Below are 25,501 nucleotides of genomic sequence, written 5' to 3' on the forward strand. Positions count from 1 at the left end.
GGAAGCTACTTAAGAAATGGAACCAAACTTTGATTTCTCTAGTCCCGAAGTCTTCCCATGCCAGTAAAGTGATGGATTATAGACTTATCTCCTGTTGTACAGTCTTCTACAAAGTCATCTTAAAGTTATTGGTAGGTCTTCTAGCAAATATTATGGACAAGTTTTTACATCAATCACAAGCTACATTTGTAAAGGGCCGACTCATTATAGATAGCATCAACTTGACCAAGATCATTTCAGGAAATACAACCAAAAATGATTGTCTCCAAGGTGCATTATGAAGATTGACCGGCAAAAGGCATTCGACTTGGTCTGGGATTTCCTAAAGGAGGCTCTTCTTGGGTTGTAATTTCTAGGGAGGTTTATAGATTGGATTACGGAATGTGTGAGTGACCACTACCTCATACTCACTTGTCATTAATGGAGGGACTTTTGGGTTATTCCGGGAACTAAGGGCTACGACAAGGAGATCCATTGTCACCATATCCATTTGGAATATGTATTTTGGGAGATAAATTCAGTAGTGCAGAGTTAGCTCGGCCTTTAGATTCCATCCTCAATGTGTGCCCCTAGGGCTAACTCACCTAGCTTATGTTGATGATGTCCTCTTATTCAATAAGGGTGATGAGAATTCGATTGTTGTATTATCTACCTATTTGCATGAATTTAAGGAAACAACTAGTCTTTGGGTTAACAAGCTAAAATCCTGCATCTACTTGGCTGGAGTTAAGGATCTGGGCATGAGGTTGTTGTCCAGCATAGGTTTTCGGGAAGGAGCTATACCATCTAGATATCTTGGAGTTCCTCTTCCAATTGAGTGGCTTCGGATTTCGGACTAGAGCCCTCTCCTTGACTCCTTAGTCCGGCGTGTTAATGGATGGCCAAGACACACTCTATCTTATACGAGCAAGGCGCAACTTATTTCCTCGGTGCTTCAAGGTGTGAAATGTTTTATGTCCTTGCCTGTGCCTCTTGGAGTCATAGATGGTATCTATAGCATTTGCAGGTCTTTTATGTGGATATCTAAGCACCATCCAGTATCTTGGGCTAATATGTGTAAATCAAAGGAGAAAGCAGACTTGGGTTTCCGAGAGTTAAAGAGATGGAACTTAGCTCTGCTAGCTAAAGGTACTTTGGCAGATTAAGGTGAAAGCAGATACTCTTGGGATTAAATGGGTCCACCACATGTATCTAAGGCGTACAAATGTGTGGTCTTGGGAAGTAGCCTCTACATACTCCCCCTTGATTAAGAGGTTACTACTAATACGGGATGGAATTCTTTCAGATGTGTGTTCGTCGACTGCTGCTAGACAAAGACGGGCAACTTGGTTCGCACAAGATAGTGGAGTGGCTTGGGCATATGACTTCTTTAGACATCCCAGTCCAAAGAAGGTATGGGCACGAACGGTGTGGAAGACGTACTTGTAGTCTCGTCACTCTACCACTTGCTGGATGATGGCCTTGGAGCGTCTTCACACTAAAGACAATCAGGAGTGCTTGGAGGATAGGTAGTGTACATTTTGTCAACAGGTGTTGGAGACATAGGAGCATTTGTTTTTTGGGTGCCCCCCTATTGCTAAGTTATAAAGGAGGGTCAACGATTGGCTTTATATATGGCAAGAGATGTCCACTTTCAAACGGACTTTAAGGGTGTTTGGGAGATGTTATTGTGGGAATAGGGTATTAACGAAGGCTCGGTACTTGACTTTATCTTCGTTAATACACTATGTATGGAGAGCTAGAAACAAATGTATCTTTGAGGCTGAGCAATTGAATGTTAAGGGGATATTCAGGAGTGTGAGTATACATATATATAGGTCTTTAGGGGTGTACTCTGATCTGATATTATGTCAATTATGCATAGCCAATATAGACCATTTTGTGTTCTCTTGACGTATGATATGATATTTTTTCTTATAAAAAAATGATTATGAACAAAGTTACAAACAAAGTTATCAATTAGTAAAAGAGAGACTCATATTCCTAATTTGTCCTTATGTTACCTAAAATTAGTTTTTTTTTATTCTCTTAGGATAGTCTATCAATTGAGAAAGTAGGCCACGATTAATGCATGTTCAATGCACCTTAGAGGTGGGATCTCTTCTATCCCAGAAGATATGTCACTAAATACCATTAATGGCATGCTTAGTGTCACTAGATGTCTCTTACAAGGGTAAGTTATCAAGAGATTCTTCTAGGGTTAAATATAATGGCTCATTTAAAGGTTATGTAGTGTAGAAACACTAGGTAAGGTAGGAACTATCTCTTGTTCTAATCGAAATCATTTAAAGTACTTTAATTTTCTCCTAAAGTTAAAGATGAACTAAATCATCACTATTTTAAATTTATCTTTGGACTCTTTCACAAGGATGACTCTAGGAAAAGAGCCTTTTGTTGTTGTTTCCTAGGGCACTGGGTTGGCGTCGCTCCTAGATCTTTCACTTATTTTCTAGTATAGATTAATGTGAGGTTCTCAAAGGTTTTCTTCATTATTTTCTCAGTTTAGATTTAGAAGGATTAGCTTTGGCCAAGTTTAATGTTCTCAGTATTTCAAGGTACATGTATTCCCCCTTTCATTGTGTAAGGGAGAGATCATATAACCATGCCCACGAAGAATAACATAAGCGATGTTCATGAGGTCCATCACATACCATGTCATGTACAAGCTCATTTAGATAATAAATAGACAACTCTTTTTGATGGGAAGGATGTTTATCTACCTATGCAAATTTATAACTTGAGTGACTAGATAAGATGTGAGTTGAATCATAGTAAGGATCATCATGGAAATGACATTGATGAAACTCTAATTATCATACAAGTCATTTAATGTGTATCTTATTACACAGTCTTGTAAGTTATCTTTCAGCCTCATGGATGCTTTTACTTAAAGACTATATATCTTCATTTTCATTATTTGAAAAAAAAGGGTCAAGGTTGTCCAAATTTTCTTAAATTTAACCTTGTCTTGAGACCTTTGCACCTAACATCTATATCTCTTATAACAATAGCTGTAAACCTTTGCACCTAGCATCTATATCTCTTACAACAATACGAGTAAAGGTGTTTTCTTTCAACATGTTGATCAAAGGTTTTTGACAAATTAATACCTAAGTAGAATAGAAAGATGCACTAGGGCATAATGAAGAAAATATTTTTTTCTTTTTTGCATTATTTTAAATAAAGAATGATGTTTAAACTACATATAGATAATAAAAAAACTATCAGTATGATTCTATATTATTTTTCCATGAATATGATATGAAGGTATGAATGATATGAGAGAAATTAAATGTAGACTAACTATCAAAATTTCCGTAAGATATCAATCAATGAGGCAAAATCAAGTTCTTAGTCTCAATTGAAAGTTCTTGTATTAAATTTGATCACCCTGCACTAAATCCTATTCTTATGTTTTTCTTAGACTGAATCGAATCTTACAAAAGATCTAAAATATAACTAATTATTGAATAGTGGTCACTTCCTTTTTTATTTTTTTCCCACGTGATACCCTGGGATAATGATCCTCTTCCAACTCAGCATCCAGCCTACTTGACCAGACTCCAATACAGTTGCATGAGGTATAATTAGGTATAATCCACACATGACCCACATCTTGTAATCCACAAGTCCAATAACCTATAAGGATTTTAGAGTAGGATCCTCTATACAAGATTGGCAACGGTACGATTGTGAAATCTCTAGTATGAATCACTAACCTTACATTCTTCCTCTTCATTTTTACTGGGTTTTTTTCTTCCATGACACAATGAGACCTCACCAGAATGATTCCTGACACCCTTTGACACATGTTAATCCATGCAGATTCGACCTCATCACAGAGAAGTTTCGTGAACAATGTCCAGCAATTAAGATTGTAAATGAACCGACATTCATGAAAAAGCTTAGTGTTCAATTCGATAAAGCTCGTTTATATTCGTTTAATTGTAAAAGGATATATACAATAAACAATCTTGAATATTAGTGAACTCAGGTCGTCAATGTTCATGAATAATGTATATGAATAATTTATGAATGCATATATTTATTAATTTATATAAAATTTAATTGCCAAAAATATATATGAAAAATATTCATACACAATTTTATAAATTTTTTTAGGTTTTTCAAAACCTAATATTCATAATATGTTAAAAATAAGAAATAGTATAAACTTCATGAATAGATAAAAATTTAACATAAATTATAAGAAAAACAACATTGATAGTTGAGCTCAATTAAAAGCTTGAAAAATGTTCATGAACACGCTTGAGTTCGGCTCGAGCTCAATAAGATGTTTAATAAACAAGCTTGAGCACAACTAAGCTTGTCTTGGCTTGGCTTGGCTTATCTCGTCTACACCCCTACCTGCGATGCGATAGATTTTCACCGCATCATTTTAGCGCATTAGTGGGAACTCAAGAAAAAGACATTGAGAATGAAGAAAACTCTTTATAGACACCTCTAGAGGCTAGTGGCGGCAGGAGGGGGCAACGAGTGAAAGCCCATTCTATAGATCTCCTTAGGCACACCACACCCGATCTCTTGATTAGGGTTTTGATTATGCAACTGAAATCATAACCATAGATTCAAAATTCTTATTGGCAAGATCACGGTCCAAGCCTCCCAGTGAAAAGAATGGCAGGGCAGCCGAAACGTCAAACTCAAAGATGTTTCCTCTTGCCTTGCCATTCACCTCCATTAACAATGAGAATTCGCTACCGCCTTAGGAGAGCAAAGGAACCCCCTAGGGAAGACAAATAATCAATCAAAATGGTTGTCATTTTGCTTCTCGAGGTTTCGTTGAAGATCTTCACCACAGAGACCCTTTGCACCACTACTAACCGATGTCAAGGAATCCATCTCTCTCTCTCTCTCTCCACAATTCGTGGCCTTAGCTTTGTGGCCATCATGACCTAAGCACCAAAGGTGTTTTGTTCCCACTACCCTCTCACACGTGTTAATCCATACAGATCCAGCCACATCATGAGGAGAAGCTTCGTCATTCACGTCCAGCAAAGAAAAAAAAAATCATTGCATCACCATGGAATGAACTTGTGACTTGCATATTGAAGTTGAGCAAAGAGTGGTTGTGATGCAACTAGATGTGGCCAGCCAATGACTAAGAAGTACCAAACATGAATGGTTGGTGGCGATTAGTTGGACATGCAAATGGTGAACACACCAAGGTTCTTAGTGGATAACAGGCTTGTTCGGAAGATAGAAGCTACTAGTTAGATAAAGAGGCAATAGATGGAAGGCTCACGTGTGGTAAAACACTAGATCATTGACCTAACATAGTGGCTCAAGGAAGAGAAAGAGGCAACAAGTCTTTAGCAAGAGGGAAAAGAGAGGGGGGCGTAGGGTTTCAAAAAGGATCATGGAGGATTATTAAACCAACAAGAAAGGAGGAAGAGATATCAAGGGTTTTCCTATTGTTGATGATCAAAACAATGTCATTGCTCAACAATAAATGTAAAGTATCTTTTTTTGTGAGTAATGCTAGGGTGTTTCTCCTGTTAAGGCAATAGGTCATGTAGGAGAGTTAAGCCTACTATGGCAACTAGGCAATGGTGGTGACATTACATTGGTGGGATGAAGGTGGTAAACAAAATCCACCGGTGCAGGAGACAATACTACACAAGCATGATAAGAGTATCACAGCTATAACCCTCACTTGAAGGCAATAACGCTAAAAAAGGAGTACCTAAAGGGAGTAATGTGTTACACACTAAATATATAAGCACAATTAACTTCCACAACGAAGGTAGCTGCCATGAGCATGGGTGTAGATGTCACACACAAGATAAGAGAAGGTTCTTTTCTACTTTGATTATTCTTCTGTTGGATTCACAAAGTATGGCAAGCACTCAAGACTTCCTTTGTGATTAATTTGAGCAACTACCATGAAGAATACATTGAGTTCAACTTTGATACCATTTTCTACAAAACAAAAATTCACCAAGAAAAATATCATTAAAAAACGTGGACATAACATGGAAATTAGAGTCTCTTTCAATATAATGACTCTAACCCAAACATGCTTAGAAACATACCAAATTAAATTATACATAAACTATACCAAAAAATACCTTAAAACAACAAGACCTCTACCAAATACTACATTAAATATCTTACTCTACTAAACAAAAAAGATCTACCAAGATAAACAATTAAAATGTATGGAAGTTTTTAAATTAAAATAAGATTCCTAATTTCCATCAGCTCATTTAACCAACACCAACTGAAACCGAGACATAAATCCTTTATACTAATTACACAATTAGGTAAACTCAATGAATTCAAATTAAAACAAAAATTTGTCACTTGAGGATTCTCACCAGAAGTGCTTGATTTTCTGGGTCCATGTTGTCCAAAAATACTCTTCTATGCAACCTTTGCTGTTCAATTTGAGGATTCTTTGCTAAAACTTTTCGCATATCTGCTACAATGTTCTGCCAAAAAAATTTAAAGAATAAAATAGAACTTAGTAAAAAAAAAAACTCTTCCAACATTAAGTAGAGGCAATATTAACAACAAATCATTACTAAATTACAAAAGCTCCTTTTTACTCACACTGATTTTGTTAACATCCAAATGGCTGATGGCAAGATGGGTTTTAATACGCCAATGTGACTTCTGACTCAGATTTCTCACAACATTAACAGTGAATTTATGGTTTGGAATATGAACTGCTTCACGATCATCACCTCTTATGATAGTCGGAGACCACCAGCCAACATGCTGCACATTTGTCCCAACATCAAATATGATATTGGACACAACTCTTGATAATAAGCCATATCAATTGCATATAGGCAACTATTTCAGTCTTCATACAACTTTGTGTAACTAACCTCCACAGTACCAGAAACCTCATAGCCCTCAATCTTTGTCTGAATCCACTCATTCACCACAAATGGTCGTGTTGCATGTATCATTACACTTGAAAGAAAATTTGTGAATATCTGCAAATAAACACTTTTAAACTCGATATTTCGCACAACAATTACTTTGTACTTCAATCATTTCCAAGATCCAAGATAAACTTCCAAATTAAGAAAAACAAATAACAAAGATGCAAGTTCCAAACATACTTCACGACCAGCAAGAGTCAACAGCACTGTCCCAAGACCACCAGCAGTGATCCATTTCTGGGTGGAAAAGCCAAGCAACTCCATGAATAAAGAAACAGAAGCAACCCACACTGCAGTATAAATAGCCCTTCCAGCAAATTCAAACCCCATCTGGACAATACAAATTCAACATTACAAAATATTTACACAACTTAAAAAGAATAAGCAAGCTAAAAGATAGACTAAGGTTATTCTCAAACAATGGAACTATCTCATCATTAGCCATAGTTTCAAGCCAAGCGTTCTGTCCGAACTATTTGGGATTTTCTCTCTCCATTGAGCATTATGCAAGGTTATATTCAAATCATTAACAATATTAAATAAGCTAATATGTTTTTTACAATATTTGCTTGCAGCTTCCGCTCTATCAATTCAAATCGTGCAACTATAGAATCTACTGAACTCTAAAAAATGAGACTGTAAAGAAGAAAAAAAAGGAAAACGGTGATTTTTTATAACATTCTCATGTAAGCTGTTTCCCTAGGAAGAACATGATTTCCTATGTCTCTTTTTTGGTAGTTGACAGAATTTTTCCAATGAACTGCTTCCCTAGGAAGAAGATGATTTCTGATGTAGCTTCGAAAGGTTTACCAGAAGTCATCCTATCCCTATATATTACTTTTTCTGGACAAAGGGATACTATTGCAAACTAATACCTATGATTTTTTTAATATATTATATGCAGAAGCACTAAGAGGACCTTTTTCATACAAACTTGAGTTAGAGCTCCTCTTTTTATAAACTCCATGTTAAGACACTATGGAAACAAAACTGTTCGTATTTTTACATAGAAACATGGTAAAACTTGGTTGTGCATTCACCAACCATGGTGACTAGAATCAGAAATATATTTGTGGAGCCTTAATAAGAGTTTTGGGGTTTGACATTACTAGGGTATTTTAAACAATAGGGGTCATTTCCCATAATCATTTAGGATATCAATGATTAATCAGTCCTCCGAACATAGAGAAAGTCCTTTTTACATTTTTTTGTAACTGAACAAGGAGAAAAGATAAGTGTTAAGTTTGCATGAATTACACAGATCCATCAATACAATTATGGAAGTTTCACATCAATCTTTAAACTACTATACATTATCTACAGACAACAATATCATGAATGCATGCATTCATGCATGCATATATATTGCGAGGGTTGCAATACCAAAACCTGTTTAAAATACATAACATAGAAAAATTTAAAGCGCACCTACTATGTTAAAGTGGCTCTCCATGGGTTCTATGAACTTTAAAATGAAGTTCAGAACTAAATTCAGACTATGTAACATTAAACACAGCAAACCAGTCTTTTTAGTAAATCTCTATGGAAAATCCTCATTTTAAAGAATCTCAAAATGAATTTCAGTAGCAAATTGAATGGAAAAAAGCATACTTTTCTTGTATCATCAGCCCCAGTAGTTTCCATGAAGAATTTTTGTGACTGCTGAATCAAGCTGAAAAACTAAGTAAAATAAGTGCCTTTTATCATTTCTGTAGAATTTTCAGCCATGTTCTTTATACAATTGTTACAGGCTATTCAACAAAATGACAAGCAGACAAGAAAAGTAAGCTTGAGAAATGATACAATCCTTGGGACTATTATCCTTTCTTTCAACAAAGAACCAGATCTGTTTGTTGAATATCCTCTCTAATCAATAAAAAAATACAGAATATCACAATAACCCATTGTTAACATCATAAATATATATTTTGGTCTTCTTCTAAACAGATTAATCTTCTAGGATAAGTGGTTAGCCAATCAACGTGGGGTTTGAATCTCACTTGTGTTAAAAAAAATATTAAATCAACTTATATAGGGAGGTCGGGGAGGTTGAGTCAATCAAGTCTAGTACTTTGCATTTTGCAAAAGGCTTTTCTCCGCAACTTGAACTCATGACCTCAAGGTCACATGGCAGCAACTTTACTATTCCGCTAAGGCTCCCCTCAAGGGAGAGTGTTAACATAAATATATAAATTGCTTCCTTTCCTAATAACTTGAGCTTTTGGAATAAATGGTAGACAATCAACTTTACCCCATCTTTGCCCCAACTATTTGAGATCACTTACAAATTTACAATTTACAATTTACTAATATGTACCTTCTAATTCCTTAAGATGCAAACTAGAAATAAAAACTGAGACTTCTATATTTTAATTCAACGTTCCTGAATTCAACTTTTGGCCTTGTCCAGTTTACTCACAAAAGGAAAGAAAACACAATGTGTCTACACAATCATGCAAGTTAAATAATATGTACCAGCAGGAGCTGCAACAGCAATCCAATTGCAATATCATGTATAGCAATTCTCATAAAACTGTGTACTCACCTTGACAGACAATAGGCAACTGTCAACACTGTTGATAAAGACTTAACAAAGTTCAGAAAACGTATTTTAACTGCTTGGCTTGCTTCTAAGGGTAGAACTACACGATCAAGAATGCTGCAAGGGTACAGCTTTTGATTAAAATGAGAAAAGAATAAGGATGCCTTTTTTACAAGTAATTCAGCAAACCTGCAGAGAATAATGGTTCCAGACCAAAGCAACAGTGGTTGAACATACGAGGTGGAAATATGGTATGCTCTACTCTTTTTCCAGTTAGTGTCATTCTGTTAACAGCATTAATAAAAAAACATAGTAGTATAAAAATTTGTAGAAAAAAGATAATATAGAAAGGAAAAGAGAGAGAGACAAAAATCATCCATAATTCTTACACGAAAATGGCTTCTCAGATAACGCATCAATGGCCCAAGAAACCATAGAGCAAAAGCAATGATCCCAATAGCAGGGATTATCTGAATATATAGAGGACTTCCAAGATAAGAATTGCAAGACCTATGAGACAAACATAGCCAATCAGGCTTAAAAAATTTCTTCTAAACTCTAACCGTAGCTACAACTAAGGAAAAATCAATGAGATGCTGTTAGATCTAAAAAGCATACCAATCAAAACAAGTTATCAGCAACAATCTACGTTAGCAAGGGCATTTAGTAAAAAAGCTAAGAAACTAAATATCTAAAGTTCAGACTTCCTACAGGAAAACACAGATATGGCTAAACCTAGCATAATCTTTTTAACGTTTAAGACTAAGCTAAATGCAGAAAATATGTTATTCAAAAATGACCTTGAAAAGAATATTTTATGGCAATAAAAGTGTTGAATAGAATACCGCTCCCAAAAATGATGTCTTATCAATCAATACATATGACCATAAATATACTTTTGACAAAAGAATAGTTATAGTCATGCTTTAAAATTTGACCCATGTCCGGGTTTCGATCTCTAACCGGAACAATATGATTTTGGTATTGTGTCATGCCAATATAGTTTCGGTATTTTAAAAATATAAAATATATTAATTAAAAATTAAAAAAAAATACTTTTTTAAAAAGAAAAAAATATGAGATCGCTGCTCTTCTATATGATAAATAAATAAATAAAACAAAAATTTTAATATATATTTTTTAAATTAAAATAAATAAATATATATATATATATATATATATTAAATTAATAAGATAATTTTATTAGATTTTTATTAAGTCTATTTAGGTTATCCTATTTATATGTAGGAGTTGATGAAAATTATTAACCTAAACATTTAAAATTTTAACCTAAGTCACCAAAGTGTGCCTACGACCCTATAGAGGTCCGCGGTGTCGATTCCAGCCTCTGTACCAGTTCTAGCTATGGTTCCAATGCTGAGCAAAATGAAATTTCACCTGTTTCACTCGACATGGAACAAAATTTTAAACCATGATTATAATAGAAGTTGTGCAACATATATATCAAAGAAATTAAACTGTTTTGATAAAAATCAATGAGAAACAACAACACAATTGATATGACCAAATTTTTAACATAAGACAAGAATTTATTTAAATTAAGGAGAATTTTTCACTTTGGTCATATAATAAACGAAATACAAGAAAAGAAACAAGTATTAGAAGAAAGTGGAAAAGAAAAGTTAAAGAAATCATTAGTTTAATTTCTTAAGAATAACTAATAGCAAGGTAATATTCAACATAAAAAACATTATGTTTCCATCTTGTCCATTCGGAAACACAATTCATTAATAAAAAGTAAAAAAGGAATCCCAAATTTAGAAAAGAAATACTAGAATCCATGAAGCAACCAAAGAAGTCCAAATTCAACCAAAAGTAAATATTCATGAACACAAGTGTTAAAATTCAGAAACAAAAGAAATTTGTTGAGCTGCTGCTATCTCCTAAACCTATTCCCGTGCTAATCTCGGGTCTGTCCAATTGTTTGTAGGCTGTTAGTTCTATCAAGAAGGTTGCAACTGCTATTCATGTGTTTAAATGTTATTTGGCAATTGAATATGGGTGTTCTCTTGAAGGACTGTGAATTGATCTTGAGATATGGATAAAGGGCAACCCGGTGCACGAAGCTCCCGCCATGCGAGGTCCCGGGGAAGGATCCATTGTATGCAGCCTTACCCTACTTTTTGCAAAAGGCTATTTTCAGGATTCGAACCCGTGACATTTTTGGTCACATGGCAACAGCTTTACCGTTGTACCAAGGCTCCCCTTCTTAAGATATGGATACTCTTGTTAATTTTCTTTACTATTTTTTTTTGGTGGGGGGTGGGGTATAATTGTCTTATAGGAGAGGCTTTTGCTTTTGCTTTCTTTCTTTTTTTGGTTGTATAGTATAGGAGAGGCTTTTGTGATTTTTTTGATGTGGGAGACACACTATATATTTTCTGAGTAATGCATGTCTGTGCAAAAAATCAAAAAAGGGATTGAAATACAGTCAAATCTGGCACCACAGAACATTTGCTGTATATACAAGAATTGTTGAAAATATAAGTATATGCTCATTGCAAGATCTCCATATTGTGAATAAATAAAAAAAGGGTTTTCATGATAAAGTGCCCCCTAATTATAGATCTAGAAAATGAAAATTGCACCTACTGGGCTGATAAATTAAATGCAAAGTCCTTATTTCTAAGTCTACTATACAACATGATTTGAAATCTCATACCGTACAACGCGAAACAATTGAAACATATCATTATACCATTGGACACTAAGGTTCAAAATTTTGAGTTGTGTCATAGCTTCAGTCTTTGAACAAAAAGATATTGGATTGTCTGAGTTGAACAGTATCAAGTTTCAATAATTTGTCTGAATAATATGTTTCGCTCAACGTAGTACAAGATTTAAAATCATACTTGGCACATACAATATCTGTTGGTGCAATCGACCCAAGTTTGATCGGTATGATCATGGTTTTGATGTGTGTGTCAAAGAGTTTAAGTTAGGCTTTCATATGTGTTTAAGTCTTGCAGGACTTGGTGAAACACATGAGGAACTTGGTGCGGCCAAGATTGGAAAGCTCATCCAAAGGCTCAAATCCTTGAATCAGTGAAGGATGGTATGGAAGACATCCGAGGGACCGCTGGACGAGAAGCAATGGAGTGGAGCCGAGCGAAGTGAACTTCAAGGCAACGTGAAGGATGGCACAGAGAGGAGCCGCAGGCTCGGGTGCATCTGAGGGACAAAGGCCAAGGAAGAGGACTTCAAAGGCGACTCCGGAAAAGATGAGTGTGTGAGAATGTAATGGACCAGTCGACTGATCCAATTTCACAGAAAGCACAGAATGCTTCTGTGCTCTTCGGCTAAGGGGACCAGTTAACTGGTCCCATGATCAGGCGACTGGTATATGGTCGTGGGCAAAGGATGGCTTCTGCAGAGAGTCGTTGGCCGTGTCTAACGGCTACATCAGTCGACTGGTGCATGGACCAGTCGACTGATGTCGGGGTTGAGTTGATGTGATGATCAACTCTCTCCTCTTATTTATAGGAAGCTTTGGGGCTTGAAGAAGGTTACTCATGCTTATTGAATAACTCCTAGTCTTTGCCCAAAGCTTCCAAGTCTACTCTCTTCCTCCCAAACCTAAACTTCATCATTGTAAAGAAAAAGAGATCCTTTGTGAGAGATTTGCTCTACCGAGAAGGAGAAAGTTCTAGCCGGAGATTGCCGGGGATTGATCCACCGAAGGATCAAGGGTTCGTTCACCTCAAGGACACGTCGTGGAGTAGGAGCAAGCAATCTCCGAACCACGTTACATCGAGTTTGTTAGCGATTTGGTATTCTTTTGTTATTATTTTCATTAGTTAGTTGTATTTCCGCTTGCGCACTAACTTTGTAGGAGAAGCAATCGATTTGGGGATGACCTAGCTATCCAACCCCCTTTCAAGCCGACTACCGATCACTTACAAGTGGTATCAGAGCGAGGACGCTCTTGATCAGACTAATCGCCAAGAAGAGCAACATCATCAAATGGTCGGCTCAAGCATTCATCCACCCAAATTCGAAGGAGATTTCTCTTGGTAGAAGAAAAGAATGGAGGTATTTTTCGATACCGATTTTGATATAATGCTAATCATGAGAAGTGGTTTTGAATCACCTAAGGATGAACGCAATGAGACAATCGACATAATAAAATGGACCAAGAAGCAAAAGGAAGAGCATTTAGCAAACTCAAAGGCAATGCATCACCTACTAAATGTTCTTCCCCAACAAGAAGTGACTAGGATTAGAAACTACACAAGCGCCAAGGACTTGTGGGAGAAACTAGTGGAGCTTCATGAAGGAACATCGGAAGCAAAATTAGCAAGAAGAGACCTCCTTCAAACTCAACTCACTAATATCAAGCTTGAAAAAGGAAAAAAGGTATCAATTTTGCATTCTAGAATTAAGGAAATTTTAAATTGTTCTTCCCCAACAAGAAGTGACTAGGATTGGAAACTACACAAGCGCAAAGGACTTGTGGGAGAAACTAGTGGAGCTTTATGAAGGAACATCGGAAGCAAAATTAGCAAGAAGAGACCTCCTTCGAACTCAACTCACCAATATCAAGCTTGAAAAAGGAGAAAAGGTATCAATTTTGCATTCTAGAATTAAGGAAATTTTAAATGGACTAACAAGTGTAGGACAGACACTTACAAACCAAGACATCATAATAAAAGCCATTAATGCTTTCCCAAGAAACTCAACATGGCGCTCAATTGTAGACTCATTCTATATTTTAAAGAACCTAGAGAAGAGCTCTCTAGATGAATTCTTTTCAACGATGGAGCTTCATGAGACACGAGTTGAAGGGCTAGATGGAGAAAGATCAAGAGGATAGCCCTTGTGGCAAACAAAGGAAAGGGGAAGAAGAAGAAAGCTCCATCTCCATCATCTTCCGATTCTGAGGAGTCAAGTGCCTCAATGGATAGCGATCAAGAGGCATATAAGGTAAGGAAGATGAGAAAAACATTTAAATCTTTTTCTACAAACAAATCACATGCTAGGAGAAGTTCAAGGGGCAAGAGTAGAAATAGGAAGGTCATTTGCTATAATTGCCAAGGAGAAGGACGGATGATTGTCCTCTCTTGAAGAAGAAAGAAGAAAATAAGAAGGAAGAGAAGAAGAAGTCAAAAGAAAAGGGGAAGAAGGTTAAAAACCTAAAGGCTACATGGGATGATCCATCATCATCGGAGGAAGAAGAACATCATGTCTCCCACTTTGCATTAATGGGAGTTGATGACATTACCTCCACCTCATCCGAAAGAAAAGAAGGAGCTCAAGTGAAGATGAAGAAGGGAGCTCAAATGAAGGGGGAGGTCAAACTTCGGATTCAGACTTCTCGGTAAGTAAGGTACATAATCTACCTCCTCATGTTTTAATTAAAATTATTACAAGTACAAATGATGATTTGTTTAAGGCTAAAAGGAAAAATAAGTCTTTGAAACATGATATTTACATGCTTGAAGAAAAATTAAAATTCATGTGTTCTAAGGACAATGATATGCATGCTTCTTCTTTAAATTCAAATGATTCATATTTATTAGAAGAAAATAAGGCCTTAAGAGAAAAGGTAGAATACCTTACCAATACCCTTAAAAAATTTGAAATTGGCTCTAAAACCCTAAACATGATTATTGGGAGCCAAAGGGCAAGTTTTAACAAAAAGGGTTTAGGGTATAAGGAATCCAACAATAAAAAAGTCTATCATTGTCTAATTGCTAGGGGCAACCCAAGACAAAGACCATAGATAGGAAATGGATTCCTAAGGAGTATTTGGTAAACCCAATTAGAAAGAATTTCTATTGGGTGTCAAAGTCAATCCTCAAGGGTTAGAGGATTTTGGGTTAGTCAACCATTGAAATCATAATTCAAATCTTTGAAAAATGATTGATTTGAGACCTTAAGAGGGAGCACTTAGCCTTGATAGAAATTCATGATAAAGAAGGCTAAGTAGAGGTTACCTTACTTCATCTCACAATGACTTTCACTATTTTCTAAACATAGATGTGAGATGATAGGATGATACAAATAATTCACTTATGCTTATGGCATTTTGATGAGTTATGAAATGAAATGTATCAATTCTTAGTAATCATAGACCAACTATGGGGAAAACAAATGTTTAATTAATGGGCATCTTGCCCATAGATCATAGTTAGACATTTTAAATGTTTTGAAAACAATTCTATGTTTTATTTACAATGAATAGTTATTTTGAAACATATGACTGCAAAACTGGGATTAAAATTGATACATAAATTGCATGTTTTGTGATTTTTGAGATTTGGTCAAAATTTCAAAAATACTTTGACTTTTTATGAAAACATATTTTTCCTAGTTAAAATATATTTCAAGAAATATGTTGTCAAAATTTTATGATTTTTCGAATTTTCTGGAATTTTTTATGTATTTCTGAGGTTGGCTGCAAAAGGCTGAAAATTCAATTTCAAAATGTACTAGTCGATTGGTACCAGCTTTCCAGCATACTGTTGTTTTCTGAAATCAAATTTTTGGTCAAAATTTGATCACACTTAATGTCATATAGTGTATGATTGTCTAGTACAATCTTTTTGATGGTGTCAAAGGGGGAGAAATGGGTAGGTTTAAGTTAGAAACCTTTATTCCCATACTTGTGTGCAAAACTTGAAAATTAAGGAAGAGAGCATATGTTTAGGGGGAGTTTGGTTTTATGCCTCATGTTTACATATTGCTTGTAATTTTCAAAGTTATTATTTGTACCTAACTTAAACATATTGTCACACATCAAAAAGGGGAGATTATTGGTGCAATCAACCCAAGTTTAATCGGTATGATCATGGTTTTGATATGTGTGTCAAAGAGTTTAAGTTAGGCTTTCATATGTGTTTGAGTCTTGCAGGACTTGGTGAAACACATGAGGAACTTGGTGCGGCCAAGATTAGAAAGCTCATCCAAGGGCTCAGATCCTTGAGTTGGTGAAGGATGGTATGGAAGACATCCAAGGGACCATCAGACGAGGAGCAATGGAGTGAAGCCGAGGAAAGTTGACTTCAAGGCAACGTGAAGGATGGCACGGAGAGGAGCCACGGGCTTGGGTGCATCTGAGGGACAAAGACCGAGGAAGAGGACTTCAAAGGCGACTCCGGAAAAGATGAGTGTGTGAGAATGTAATGGACCAGTCGACTGATCCAATTTCACAGAAAGCACAGAATGCTTCTGTGCTCTTCGGCTAAGGGGACCAGTTAACTGGTCCCATGACCAGGCGACTGGTATATGGTCGTGGGCAGAGGATGGCTTCTGCGGAGAGTCGTTGGCTGTGTCTAATGGTTACAGCAGTCGACTGGTGCATGGACCAGTCGACTGATGTCGGGGTTGAGTTGATATGATGATCAACTCTCTCCTCTTATTTATAGGAAGCTTTGGGGCTTGAAGGAGATTACTCATGCTTATTGAATAACTCTTAATCTTTGCCCAAAGCTTCCAAGTCTACTCTCTTCTTCCCAAACCTAAACTTCATCATTGTAAAGAGGAAGAGATCCTTTGAGAGAGGTTTGCTCCACCGAGAAGGAGAAAGCTCTAGTCAGAGATTGCCAGGGATTGATCCACCGAAAGATTAAGGGTTCGTCCACCTCAAGGACACGTCGTGAAGTAGGAGCAAGCAATCTCCGAACCATGTTACATCGAGCTTGTTAGCGATTTGCTATTCTTTCTTTATTGTTTTCATTAGTTAATTGTATTTCCGCTTGCGCACTAATTTTGTAGAAGAAGCAATCGATTTGGGGGTGACCTAGCTATCCAACCCCCCTTCAAGCCGACCACCGATCACTTACAATATCTCCTTCCTATATTTCATCTCCTTCAACTCCAATCCATTACGGGCACTATGCATCGAAACTTCTGTACCAAACCAAAACAGTATCATTCCAATAAAAAACCGAAACTTTGACACGGCTAGAGATTTTGAACCCTGTTCTACAAAGAATAATTTGTTGAAAATTGAAAATTATATTATTTTAAAATTTTGTACAATACAAGAACCTATCTCTTTTATATATTCATATCAAACTTGAAAAAACTACACATATTGTTACGAAATAATGTTTTCCCACACTCCTCGTTAAGTTGTTGAATAGATAGTTGAATCAATGAGTTACTTCACCCTTTAGTAAGTATATCTGTCATTTGTTCATATGTAGATACGTAAGAGGTACAAATCAGCCCGCTCTCTAGTTTCTCCTTGATGAAGCGTCAATTTCAATATGTTTTGTTCGATCATGTTGTATGAGATTGTGAGCCATGATAATTGTAAACTTATTATCACAATAAAGTTTCATTGAACCAACCCACTTGATCTTCAAGTGTTCTATGATGATTGTTAACCAAAGTAGTTCACACGCACATTGAGTCATTGCTTAGAATTCTACCTTTGCACTAGATTGTACCACAACTATAGCGTTAAAAAAAAAATGGTTCACTTAAATGTGGCAAAAGGCGATTCGCTCGCCCTCAGCGCCCCGCCAACCCGTCCCTAGGCCAATATGGAGGAAGTAAATCACAGGTGGCTACTAGCCATTAATACAAATGGCCAAGACATGGGGGAAGTTATGGGTTAAGTAATTAATAAATTAATAAATTAACCCGACCCGGCTTACTATATATATATATATATATGCCCTAAAGATTTCTAAGGGTTTTAATTATTCCCCTTCCTTTCCCCCTTTGAAGTCGGCGGCTGCCACCACCACTCCCAACTTTCTGAAATCTTTCCATCTCTTGGTAAGTTGTTACCGCCCCCTTTTTCCCCTCAAAACCAAACCCCTAGCAAACTTGGAGGTGGAGGAAGAGCTTTGTAGGGGTTACCTAAGGTCGTTTCCCTACGTTCGCACGAAAAACCTCAAGGCAAGGATTTTGTTTTTAATATTTACTACACCATATGGATCATAGTATAATATTTTGATTTATGTTGTAAGGTTTTCTATTATGCGTTTCTGCACTACATGGATTATATTAAGCATGGTTAATGATTGATGCATAGGGTTTCTTTTTTTTCTTTCCTTAATGTTTCTGAAAATTTTGTGATGGTTGACAAGATCCTAACGTCGTTTGATTTGGAAACTTGTTGCTAGAAATTTGAGGATTTGGGTGGGAAGAGAATTAAGGGGCTGAGGAGGGACCGAATGGCAAGGGAGAGGGTTAGAGTCTTGGAAGCTTTGAGGTAGGGTTGTATCAGGGAGGAATCAGCTGTAGCTGGGGTTATACGGATCTGTTATAAGGAAGGGGTAAGGGAGGAGGAAGGAGGTTGGTAATTTGGGGAGTTGCTAGAGTGAGGGAGGGAGAGAGCTACTCGGGTAAGGGAGGAGGAAGGAGGTTGGGGACTTTTATGTGCTGTTCGGGTGAGGGAAGTAAGTTGAAGTTTTGGGCAAATTCAACTGACGATCGGGGCAGATTTGGATGAGTGAAGGAGGGTTGGAAATATGTGTTGTTCAGGTGAGGGAGGGCTAGAAATCTGTGTTATTCGGGTGAGGGAGGAAGAGGGGATGAGGGAGCACGGGGTAGGGTCCTTAAACAACATTTCCATTTTTGTTACTTTCCATGTATACTAGTTGTCTTTCCATTATTATGCGAGTAAACTTTATATACTCTTAGCAATGACTTTGTATGCATGCAAAGTGAAAATGTTTTGTTTATTAATATGACCTGCATGAATTTATACGATAGGTTAGGGAATCTGGCTTAAGAAGGGTCCAGTGAACCTTACCATAATAGAGGGCTTAGGGAATCCGGCGTAAAAAGGGATCGGTGAACCTTACTAAAATCGAGGGATTAGGGAACCTAGCTTAAGAACCTAGTACTAAGTTAAAAGTTTAGCCAAACGATCATAGGTTGAGGTAAAAAGATGTCTTATTCAATGATATGAACTCACCTAACTATTTGAACGTTGAAAGTTAATGTTAAATGTTATTTTATTAAAATTTAAAGGCCTATGGAACTAAATATCAGCAAAGTTTAATTTTTAAATGTCCAAGACATGTTCTTAAAAATATATATATTGAAAAGCATGTAAATATATGTTTATTTCTTAAAATGTTTAAATTTGTTGAATCTTTAGACTCACTAAATCCTATGGTGTAGGTAATGAGAAGACGGAGGGACTTGATAGATGAGCTCGCTCGTATTTGGCTGTGCACACCCGATGACACTTTTCTAGAAGACTAAGTTCCATATACATTAGGACATTGGTTTGCTTTAGCCTAAGTTGTTTATTTTTGTTGAGGAAGACGGTTTAGGTTCTTTCTATTGTCCTGAGTCCATGTACTGACTTGTTTTATATTTGGATTGTTTCTTTTACATTGGAGTGTCTTTTTCCTCATTCTATTATTATGATGTATGTTTAATTTGGTTGGAGTCCAAACTGAACTCGGTTTAGACACATATTTTGACTAGATAGTTATGAATGGTAAAAACTTGAGTGTGTTTTAGTTGATATCAGAGTGAACGGTTCTGACTAAGGGTTGTGCCTACTGCCGGTTACGGGAAGCTCAAGAAGTTAAGCCTCAATGTTTGTATGTTTAAAAGTTTAGTGTAATATATTTTCTTTATGCTCAAATAAGTACTCTGGGAAATGCAAGAACATAACGATAAGACCCTCATTTATGCATGTGATTTTTGTGTTGTTTCTTTTTTCGGTTTGGATATGTACAGAGATGCCCCCTAGGCGGTACATGAGGAGGACTAGAGTGTCGGAGGAGGGGAGGCATGAGGACACGCCACCGCCCCCGCCTCCATCAGAGGCGAGGCATGAGGCACTGCCTCCTCCGCCTCCACCCTCAAATGCTAGCGCACCAGAATGCTAGAAGGTATGGTGAGACTGTCAGAGCAACACGCTGAAACTACTCGCAGGATTTGACTAGAAACAATATACGAACGCTTCAGGAGGATGGATCCCAAGGATTTCTCTGGCACTACATAACCATTCGAGGCAGAGGGATGGATTAGAGCACTGGAAGCAATATTCAAGTTTATGGATATAACAGATGCAAACAAGGTGCATTGCACCACCTATTTACTAAAGAAGGATGCGTCATTATGGTGAGAAGGAGCAGAGAAGTTAGTTGACTTGAACACCTTAACATGGGAGGGGTTGAAAAAGAAGTTCTACGAGAAATACTTCACAGCAGGCATGCAGTCAAAGATGAAGAGGGAGTTCATGAGTCTCCGACAAGGAGACCTATCTGTCGCGGAGTATGTTCGGATTTCCGACAGATCTAACCCCCCCGGAGGGAAATTGTTTACCTTTGAGGCAGTCAAGAATAGACAAATTCCGCACATTATCTCTTGTATTTATGCAAGGTAAGGTACTGTATCGGCTAGCACCTACATAAATAAAAGAACTGAAAGATCAAATTCAAAAGTTGCTAAATAAGGGATTTATTTACCCCAGTTTCTCCCCAAGAGGAGCACCAGTGTTTTTTGTAAAGAAGAAAAAAGGAAGCATGAGACTCTATATCGACTATCAAGAGCTGAACATAGTGATAGTGAAAAATAAATATTCATTTCCAAGGATCGAGGATTTATTTGACCAGTTGCAAGGAGCTTCGATATTCTCAAAGATAGATCTTCAGTCAGGGTATCATCAGTTAAGGGTAAAGCAGATGTGCATAAGACAAGATTTCGGACCCGTTATGGGCATTATAAGTTCCTGGTGATGTCATTCGAGGTGACAAATGCCCCAACGATCTTTATAAATCTCATGAAGCACGTATTTCAATCATACGTGCAGGGAGCACCAAACGATCGAACTTGTGTTTTGATAATAGCAAAGGAGTTCAAAGTTAAGTTGTCTTGTGATCTAACAAGTTGAACTAAGTGTGCAAGAAAGTTCTAAGTGATCTTAGGCAAAGGAAAGTCCTATCTGCGGTTAGACAACGAAATCCTAGTCCGAGGACTAGGCGAAGTCTTAGCAGGTCGAGGATGTCAGGCGAAATCCTAGGATCGCAGATTCTAGGTGGAAGTCCTGGACAGGTGGAAGACTAGCTAGGCCCGGGATCGGACGTCCAGCGGAGAAATCCTGAAACCTCGGATGTTGAGCAAAAGTCCAGACGGTCTGGACGACCGATCTAGCAAAAAGTAATTTCTCCTAAGAGGAGTAGGTGAGGGTGCATTCCTCGTTAAGGGAACAATAAGGACATAAAAGGCTCGGATGAAGCTCAAGGCGCTTCCGAAGGTGTTGGAGGCGCCTCCGAAGGCTTGGCCAAAAGCCCGCGTAAAAAGGCGCGAAGGCGCCTTCCAAGCGCTTGAAGGCGCCTTAGATGCTAAATGAAAGGTGTCTTCCATGAGTTAAAGGTGCCTTCGGATGAATAAACAGCGCATACAACAGAGGTTTTAGACATCGAGTATTTTGAGATAACTATCCTAGTTGAAGGCGCCTTTATTGGAGTTCAAGGAGCCTTCATTGGAGTTGAAGGCGCCTTCATTGGAGTTGAAGGAGCCTTCAATAGTCCAAAAAAGGACTCCTCGACCATATGCTCAAGAAAACGAATTCTTATGATCTCTCGATTGCGCGCTGCTCCAAAGATAAATTCACGAAGCCGTAACACTGCTCCGACGACCGAAAGCTCCCATCTACAACTCTCTCAAGGCGTCGGTATAGTTTACTGTCATAGCACTTAATCTATTCCATTGTAATTGATTGTACTTGTCTTTGTAATTTGACAAATTGATAGTGAATTGCCCAAAGTAAACACTCAAAATAGGAGTCGTCATAGGCTCAGAACTAAGTAAAACCAACTTGTGTCGTTTTGTTTATCTCTTTATTTCCTCTGCGTGTTATTCTCTGTTTTCCAAAAAGTGTGAAAGTCGCGAACACTATTCACCCCCTAGCACATCCCAATCCTACAATTAGTATAAGAGTGGGGCCGCTTTGAATCGGTACAACTATCATTCGAGCATTTTTTCGTCGCTTTTTCATTCGTTAAATTTTTGCTATAAGTCAGGATTGGTCTAATAACCTCTCCTAATAAATTTGTTGATTCATTGAATTTTTTCTCAAAATTGGTGCAACATCGAGTCGATTTGTTACCTTATTTTCCTACCATACTACTAATCCAAGACTGAGTCTTGGAATAAGTTTCATTGTTTTTTCTTTACAAGAGACTTTTTCTAAATGGCTCACTAAGAAGGCAACAACACGGCATAGCCACCACTATTCTCCGGTGAGGATTTCAGCTACTAGAAGAGCCGAATGGAGTATCACCTCAAAACGCAAGTCGAAAGATGGATTATCATCTAAACCGGCTTCGCGCTTCCACTCAGCGGCAATGGAAAACCAGTTTCGTGTGAAAACTGGAAGAAGATCAAGGTCGACGCCAAAGTAACCCATACCCTCCAATGTGGATTAACCAAAGAAGAATTGAACCGAATCGGTCCCTTCAACAGTGCCCAGGAGTTATGGCAAAAGAGAATCAAGCTGCACAAAGGCACCTCCAACATTAAGGTAAGTAAGAGATTTAATTCTTAATAAATTATATAACATCAAAATGCATGATGGCGAATCGACAAGTCAACTACACGTTCGAATCCAAAATCTACTCAACGGACTTCACGCGATCGGGCAGAAAATGGAAAACCACGACTTTATCAGGTACGAACTTAATGTCTTTCCAAGGAATACTTTGTAGGTATCCATGGTAAATGCTTACAAAGTATCTAAAGATCTTTCATTAATTAAATTAGACAAGCTATTTTCGGAATTTGAACTTCACAAACAAACTAATGCACTGCCGGTAGAGAAAGGATTTCTTTAGTTGCACGTATAAGAAGAAAGCGGGAACCAAAAATCAAGCGTCGAACCAAACCCGAGCCCAAAGATGAATCAGACTCAGAAGACGACGACGAGATCACCACCGAACTCGTCAGCCTTGTACGACAATTGTACAAGAAAAAGGACTTCACAAAACACGAGATCAAAAAGGTAATCCAGTCAAAGACGACGCAACCAAGCCCAAACTCGAAAACGAAATCTGAAGTCACTTGCTATGGTTGTAACAAGAAGGCACACATCAAGGCGAATTGTCCAAACCAAAAGGAACCGAAGAAATAACTAAAAATGAATGCGCTACAAGCAACATGGGATGAATCACATCGGAAGACTCCAATGGAGATCTCGAACAGACAATCTTCCTTGCACTTCCGACCAGAGAGCAAGTCATCGAATCCGAGTCCGAGACAGAATTGAAAGTTGAGTCCGAGCGAAGTCACGAATCCGTATCCGGTTCAAAAGGTTCCCAAACCAATGTAAGTATCTCTTTAATTAGATCGCGTAACTTAATTTCCTACTTGTCGAAAAAGTTAGCTAAGTCCAACCTTCGGGTAAGTCACTTCAAGAGGAGATCAAAGCCCTCAAGGAAGTAACTAACCCAAGCTCGTTGACTGAATCGGCTCAAGATAGAACTTCAACTCAAGTCGAACACCTTGAGGAAGAAAATTCTAACGTGAAAAGACAAGTCAAGGAACTTAGAGACTCATTGGAACAGTTCACTTTGGTTCAAAGAACCTTGACCTAATTCTTGGAAAACAAAGGGTCGTATACAACCGATCCGGACTTGGATATAAAGTCAAACGTAAATTTAAATCCTACTTGTCTCTTGTTAATCGAACAAATAGAAAAGTAGTCCAAGCATGGATCCCCAAGTCCAACTTAATTAATCAAGTTAGACTTAATTAATATTAGATCCCTAAGGATCAAATCTACTACCTTGATAGACCTTATTGAGGCTATAATCCAGGAGGAGCCAATAGAAAGACCATTTTCATTAGATAAACCTGATTGATGCTTGATTTACTATTTTTCTTATACCTACATATATTAGGATAGATAAAAACTTAGGCTTGATCAACATTTGTTTAGTTAGACCAAGGATTTTCAGAAAGAAAATTAAATATTTAATTTCTTTAAAAGGATTTGTCTAGAAGTGGTTGTTATTCCAATATCCAAGAAGACCAGTGTCTCGCCACAACCTGAAAGTCAATTATTGAAATAAATGTTTAATTGACTAACTGTTAAACCTTAGTCTAACTCAAATATAAATCAATTCTTAGATTTTAATCTAAATTGAAGATTAAAATAATCATCTCACAAAACCCATAAGTTTCCTGATTGATAATATAAAAAAGGGTGAGATAGATTTAGGTTAAAATAGTAAAATTAAAATTAAACTCAACTTCAAATTAAAATTAGACCTAAACCAAATTAAATTTAAAATTAAAATTAAACCTAAATCAATCAAACTCAAATTAAACCTAAATCAAATCAAACTAAAAAATAATTAACTATCTCACGATCACCCATAGGTATAATATGATTGCCAACTTAAACAGGGTGAGATGAAAAATTAAGGAATTGAATTCAATCTATCTATCTTATAATCCATTTTTATTGAATCCAAATCAAATACTTTATGCGTAGGAGCATAATGATTTAGACCAATGGATATTGGATAGTGGATGTTCTAGACATATGACTGAAGGCCGATTAAAGTTCACCAAGCTAAAACTCAATAACTTAGGGTCAGTTGCATTTGGCAACAACGGAAAACTTAAGGTAATCGGAATAGGTAATATTGAATTAAATTCCGATTTCATTATTAGAAAGGTCTTATTAGTTGAGAAATTTAAGTTTAACTTACTTAATATTAGTCAACTATGTGACTCTGGTTACTTAGTAACATTTTCTGATTCTAAATGTATAATTAAAAATATCGAAAATCCTGAAATTATATTTAAAGGAATTAGGAAAAATAATATTTACACAATTGACTTACCAACCTCCTCACTAAAATATCTTTTGATACAATAAGAGGAAACCAAATTGTGGCACAGAAGATTGGGTCACACTCACATTAGACTCATTTCAAAATGAGTCAAAATGACTTAGTTAAAGATCCACCTAAATTAAAAAATTTAGAAAATACAATTTGTAATGCTTGTCAACAAGGTAAACAAACTAAGTCAACTCATAAACTAACAAACTTAAATCGAACCAACTCAATACTTGAGCTCCTACACTTAG

At 36.9% G+C, this 25,501-nt stretch overlaps 1 protein-coding gene across 3 annotated transcripts in view; it reads right to left on the reverse strand.

Annotated features, from left to right (window-relative positions):
* Nucleotides 1-25,501, reverse strand: part of LOC121975074 (mechanosensitive ion channel protein 2, chloroplastic-like) — a 62,861-nt gene that overhangs the window by 14,280 nt on the left and 23,080 nt on the right. For 2 of the 3 annotated variants that reach the window (XM_042526450.1, XM_042526451.1), the window contains 8 exons: nt 9,849-9,969; nt 9,649-9,743; nt 9,463-9,576; nt 8,529-8,589; nt 7,098-7,247; nt 6,858-6,968; nt 6,577-6,744; nt 6,342-6,455 (listed from right to left, as the gene is read on the reverse strand). In XM_042526450.1, the coding sequence (XP_042382384.1) occupies nt 6,342-6,455; nt 6,577-6,744; nt 6,858-6,968; nt 7,098-7,247; nt 8,529-8,589; nt 9,463-9,576; nt 9,649-9,743; nt 9,849-9,969 (934 nt within the window). Of the gene's footprint in view, nt 1-6,341; nt 6,456-6,576; nt 6,745-6,857; nt 6,969-7,097; nt 7,248-8,528; nt 8,590-9,462; nt 9,744-9,848; nt 9,970-25,501 lie in introns of all 3 variants that reach the window. The other variant, XM_042526449.1, reaches the window with a different exon arrangement.

This window comes from Zingiber officinale, chromosome 4B, assembly GCF_018446385.1.
Source record: "Zingiber officinale cultivar Zhangliang chromosome 4B, Zo_v1.1, whole genome shotgun sequence".
Lineage (NCBI taxonomy): Eukaryota > Viridiplantae > Streptophyta > Magnoliopsida > Zingiberales > Zingiberaceae > Zingiber > Zingiber officinale.